This window comes from Struthio camelus, chromosome 1 (assembly GCF_040807025.1).
Source record: "Struthio camelus isolate bStrCam1 chromosome 1, bStrCam1.hap1, whole genome shotgun sequence".
Classification (NCBI taxonomy): Eukaryota; Metazoa; Chordata; class Aves; order Struthioniformes; family Struthionidae; genus Struthio; species Struthio camelus.
The window spans coordinates 126,959,024-126,965,023 of record NC_090942.1 but is presented as its reverse complement, the minus strand read 5'-3'; the positions used below and the strand labels follow the sequence as shown (position 1 = coordinate 126,965,023).

General features: G+C 43.3%; 1 protein-coding gene across 19 annotated transcripts in view; it reads right to left on the bottom strand.

The window, feature by feature from the left end:
- Positions 1–2,400: 2,400 nt before the first annotated feature.
- The window catches only part of NDP (norrin cystine knot growth factor NDP), a 38,406-nt gene continuing 34,806 nt past the window's right edge, over positions 2,401–6,000 (bottom strand). For 14 of the 19 annotated variants that reach the window (XM_009679559.2, XM_009679561.2, XM_009679562.2 and 11 more), the window contains one exon: positions 2,401–3,446. In XM_009679559.2, the coding sequence (XP_009677854.1) occupies positions 3,219–3,446 (228 nt within the window). In that variant the 3' untranslated portion in view covers positions 2,401–3,218. The remainder of the gene's footprint in view (positions 3,447–6,000) is intronic. The other 5 variants (XR_011135826.1, XR_694856.2, XR_011135827.1 and 2 more) reach the window with 1 other exon arrangement.

Sequence of the window (6,000 nt, the reverse complement as noted above, 5' to 3'; positions counted from 1 at the left end):
CACAAGGGGATGACTGCATTAGAGGAATCAAGAAAAAGTGGAAGGAATGTGGGGTGTGAGAGAAAAAGAAAAGCTTTTGTTAAAATACAAATATCTTCTGTGAGCCCTACTTTAGCAATTATAGCTCTTGCACTGTGGTAGCAAAGGGATATGAGAATAAATACCAGCCAAGTCCTTCCCTCACTATAAATATTCTCTTTTTCCTAAATTGGCTCAGGCCTGAAAGTGCCTCTTCAAATCCCTCCTTTCTTCTCACCAAAAAGAGACAAGAGCCACACTGGAGCACTCTCATGAGCAACGCTCATCATCCTGTCCCTGGCCAGCCGGCAGAGCCACTTACTGCCAAGTAGGAGCGCCAAGGGGCGTATCATCAGGTGAGCCTTGTGTTACGGCTTTGCGGCTGCCCCTGGAGCCTGGCGGCTTGTGCCAGCTAGGGAGCTGGCCCCACAGGCCCTGCGACAGCGTGGTACAGGGGGAGTGACACTGAATATAGCAGTTACCCTTAAAACATTCCCAGTTCCTTAGATAACTGCATAGCATAGCTTGTGTGCAGTAGTCTCTGTACTGAAGCTTAGAGGTCATGCATATTTTGAGGTATAGTTGTTTGGTTATCAAAGGTATTGTTGATGGTTCAGATAATGACGGGAATTTTCTATATATAATTAACAATAGGAAGTGGTGCTTTTTGGATAATGGGATTTTTAGATGCGGAAAGTTGAAGGATAACAGAAAAGGGACACACGTATGATCTTTCATTTTAAGTAGTCTGGTGATAATGCCCAGCTCACACTCCCATCTCTCGCTCTTTGATGTTCAAACCATTCATCAGATGTGGAAAGAGTGACTGACAGTGATGAAACAATGAGTGATGTTTAATGAGCTCGCTGGGGCTCTTCAGTCATGGTTTTGACATTTTAATCTGAGTCCCCCCAGCTTCTAACAATTTGATTCACCCTTTGCTGTTTGTCTGCAGCTCTATGTTCTTCTTGAAAACTGTCCATCGTTGCAAGTCATTCTCCAGAAGGCAAAGACAGTCCATCCCATGTATTACAAATCTACCTCTAACCAGTGTCTGTGTGTGTATTTGTCCCCATTAGTTTTCCACCTCTGAATGCCATCCTGCTCCAGGATTCAGCTCACAAGGCCAGTTGTGTATGTTGTCTGCCTATCTTCACCTCCCATATTCTTCATGAGGAAGCAGTGTCAAAGGAATTTGGCTTGGCCTGGCCAGCCACAGTAACTCCTGTGTAAACCGCAAGACTGCAGTCCTCCCTGGCAGACCTCGGGGACTCGTTGTGCATGCGCAGGGGAATCCCTGTGATGTCCATGTGAGACACCAAGCTGCTATATATGGCAGTTGCTGCAGACAGGCTGGAGGGCGCAGAACAGATGGACTAACCGCTGGGCTTGGATGGGACTTCTAGTCCTCACCAGCCCCGCTCCAACATCGCTGTGCAGTGGAGCTACTGCAGCCCATCTTAGAGAGTAACTGTGGGATTACGCATGCTGGTGTCACTGAGGGTTAGAAACTATGCTGAATACGAATTCCTACCCAGCAAAGATGCTCCCGACATCTTCATGACTTCTCTACAAAGAATGGTTTGTTCAGGTTTATGTGAATGACCTATTGCAGACTGACTGAATACACTCCCATGTAAGGAGACAAGAACTGTAGTATGTTGTGTTGTTTCCCTCTGGGCATAAAAGGCTGTGGCTGAACCTTCCTAAAACATCATGTCTAGGAGGAGGGCCAGGGTTGCTACACAAATAGCATTCCACATCTTCAGATCCTTTTGTTATTTTAAAATCCTTTCACACTATCAATCACTCTAATTCATTCAGCTCATCAGAGTATTTCTTTCTGCAATGGTCCTATAGGGGAAAGCAGCTCATAGTCTGCCTTGCTTCTCACAGAGGAGCTCTGGCTGCCCCATCCTGCAGGGCCCAGAAGAGCAGCCCCCTTCCTCTCTGACAGCCTGTCTCTGGGCCAGCTTCCTACTGAAGTGATGTGTGGGCACACGTTAACTCTGCCACAACCTCCTACATCCTTCTGTTCGCACAAAGGAAACCTGGGCGTATAGCCCAGAAAAGCGTTATGGCAGTCCCAGGCTGGATTATGAGTGGACCAGGACCCCAGGTAGCAGCAAATCATTAGGTTAATCCAAACATGGCCTTTGCAGTCCAGTGGATAATACTGCGATTGAAACCCTGCCTTAAACTTCCTATGGGAGAGTAGGCATGTCCATTGATTTCCCTGCGTCTCAGATTCCCTGTCTTTAAAAGACAAAAGTGATACTCAATAGGCTGAGAGCTATAGATGAAAATAGGTCCTAAGTTTGATTATTATTTTGGTGGCTCTGCTTCTGTACATCAATAGGTCTACCCAAGTTAAGAAAAGACTCAGTTTAGTATATGTCATTTTAATCTGTGATTAGTTTCTAGTGTTAAATAATGGCTTTTGTGACAGATGTAATGTGTCACATTTCCAGGCTTTTAGAGAGGAATAATGAGTCTTGTGACATTTCACTTTTGAAAAGTCACTCAGCCAATGAACTGTGATGCTATCCACTGCAAATAAGCATTTCAGCTGGCTAGAGTGGGGTAATCCCAGTGTTACTTTACATATCCAGTTCACTTTTCAATGATTTATTTGTAATTTCTGCTAAACCACTGTTAAAATTGTCCAGCGCTTGGCTGATAGATCCAGTAACAGGTAACCCTTATTGACAACACAGTTCATTTTGAAGGCCAATATAGCTAAGAAACTGAGAATAAATTGATAGGTTAAGAGGTCATATGTGGGAATCAGTGTCCATCTTCTGTCCAAATGCCAACTTCCAGAGTGCAGGGCTGTCATCCAGCTGGTCTTCCTCTCTTTTGCCTTGCTGGCCTTGGCCTTAAAGTAAAATCACCTCTCTGTAGTCAGAGATGAGCCTGAAAAAAAAAGAAACTCACAAAAATATCCTTTCAGAAAAAAGAAAGGTTTCTTAAAAACAAGTCCTCCTGCTTTTGCCTTTGTCACAGAGAGCAATTCAGTACTGGCACCATCCAGAGCCCCAGGAAATTTTACGCTCCAGCACTTAAATGCAATCCAGCTTGATTTGTCCTGCCCTTACTGTTATTGTAGGCTGGGATCGTTGCCCTCACCTAGGGTACTTCTTGGGAGCCTTCTCCGCCAGCAGCATCCCTGTCCCCCCACTGCTGTTGCAGGTACAACCCTAGGAGTTGCACTCTTCACAGTGGCAAGAGAGGATGTAGCGGTAAGTTGCAGTGAGCCTCATGCCACCCGAGCAACGCAACCGCATTGCTTTCAGCTTGGAGGTCTGGGGCCGGCAGCAGTGGCAGGTGGAACGGAAAGGCTGTTTCAGGACTGTGCTGAAAGAAACCATCGGCTCCGAGCGCGATGTCTGGCTGCAGCGTCCTTCACAGCGAGCCAGCAGCACCATCTACAAATGAACAGAGATGGGTTAGGAAACACACCACCCTAGCTGTGAGTGCAAGCTAATGACTGCAGATGTGTGGCTCCTTCTGGCCTGGCTGATCTTACTTCACTTACGGCATCTCCCCACTGTAGTGACGGTACCCAACCCTGCATGGTCCTTGGGGCCAGTGGATCCCTCAAATGCTTAGATACATGAACATATAAAGTAGAAATACAAAGAAGATGCTCAGTTTGTTGCTGTAAAAAAGTAAATTTCTAGTTCCTTTTCTTGCAAATATCAGCCTGAATGCTTATTTGGAATTATATATGATTACATAAAATAATCCACCCATATAAAATGTGTTATGCATAGTATAAAGCAGTGAAAATATAAATCAGTAAGAACTTCTTGCAACATAGGAAAGTTCACCAGTGAGATCTGACAAATGTAATACAGATTCCATCATTCTTCTCCTCCTGAGTTCACCAAATGAGTGACCAGAGTAAAATAACTTACACAACAGGAGGAACTAAGGAACTCCCGTGGGGTACAATTTGCTTCCCTTCCCAACTATCTCCTGTTGAGCAGTGGAGATGGCTAGAGTTTTCTTAGCTCTATATAAAACATGGAAAGGAAACTCATCAGAGCATGTGGTTAGAAACACCTCTTAAGACCTTCTAGAGATGAGTGTTCGACTGGCTTAAACAAACTGCTATACACCTTCATTGCGAATGAAATATTGTTTAAGTCCAGATCAGCCAATTTTGCTTAACCCAACACAAATTCTAAAAGGAACTTATTGTAGCATCCAAATAAGGTAAGAATATCACAGAAGTGGGAAAACGGAGAGTAAAAATGTGGTAACTCTGATCCTATAACCAAAGAGTAAAATTACATTTCTGCTGTCTTGCACACACATCTCATGATCAACTACAAATATAACAGGAAATATTTTACAATATTAAATACTTCTGAGATTCTTTCACTACACATGCTTAACTGGCTGAAAATCATCAAGTCTTGCAGGTAGGTATGTCAAATGCTTAATTTTCAGAAGCAGTCTCCTTTGGGCAGAATCATGAGGAAAGATGAGAGAGAGAGAGAGTGACAATATTCTTGGCATCAAGGAAAATACCAGCATTGCCTACGTCCTTGAGAAAGGCACTGATTGCCCATAAGGAACAGTACTTTGTACAGGGCTTAAAAATGGCTCATGCAAGTCATGCATGCTAAATGGCTTGCTTGGAATTATACTAGTATATTAGCAACTACACTTCCAGTTAACACAGAGCACGAGGAAGACATCTTCATGAGTTAATCATCAATTTAAGAGATGGGTTCTTGTGGCTCCCCAGTAAATTTGGCATCCTTCATGACTCATAGCATAAATTTATTGTACCCTTCCTGTGATGATGCCTATTCATAAGCAAATTCACTTCAGCTGTTAGTCCTAATATAGTGAGGAGGAAATTTTGGAGTTCAGCCACACCCCAGCAAGCATCAAGCATTAGCTATGTCAGGCTACTTAAGACCAGCATATTTAATATGTACCAGAACACTGAAAGGGGCAATTATTTCAGTTACTAACGTTCAGTTACTAACAGAGAAAGAGCTACTTGCATCCCCTGGGTAAACAAAACTCTTGTCTCACAGTGGTAGACAGGCAGTTGGTGAAGAGTTACAATGCTATCTCATTCAGTGTGTATGGAAAATGAAAGACAAGAGGTGGGGCATTTAAAACAGTTAGTTCCCTTCACAGCATCTTGACAGCTGTCATTACACCCCAACTTTGATTGGCTCACCAGACCGCTAATACTCTTTTTCAAAGACTGTTCCCAAGTGCTTGGCTGGAGAGAAAGCTAAGGAGCAATCAAATAGCAGCCTGCAACTGCTCGAAGAGAAGTCACAGAGGCAGTGGAGCCAAACTTGGCTCAGCAATGGCAGATGCTAAAACAAGGGGCAACAGCCACAAGTTGCAATTTGGGAAGTTCAGAGTGACCTCCAGAAGTCCCTTCCAACACATATTTCTATGATTCTGTGATTTCAGCCCAAATATGTCATCATAAGTTGCTGTATGATGAAGGTAACTTGTAGTAGTTGATGCTTCAGGAGCTGGAACAGTCACTTCCAGTACTCTGATCCTAAGACCCTTCGATGTCACATATCTGCTCCTGTGTCTACAGGTACTGTCAAAAAAACCAGCCCCCTCAAAAACAAGGAACAGGATTGAGGGCGGCAGAACAGTTGCATCAGTGTAATTAGAAGGTAAAATTACCTGATCTGCCAATAGCCATGTGTCTTAATAGATTTCTTAGTAACAGTAAGCTTTCTTCTGCAAAAATAGTCAATATTTTTTTCAATACACAACTGTGTTAGTAAGCCTTGCCTTTAAAAATGAGTTTCGTTCTGTGGGGACTCTAATTATCTCAAACTGTGCTGGCTACTTAGTTTTTCGTAAGAGGACAGTTAGTATTAATTTCATTTAAAATTACACAGAGTGTTGGTTTTATGCCCTATTTTTAGATTAGAGTGTAAATCTTTACAAGTGGCATTGCACCATGGGTATCACGTCAATCTT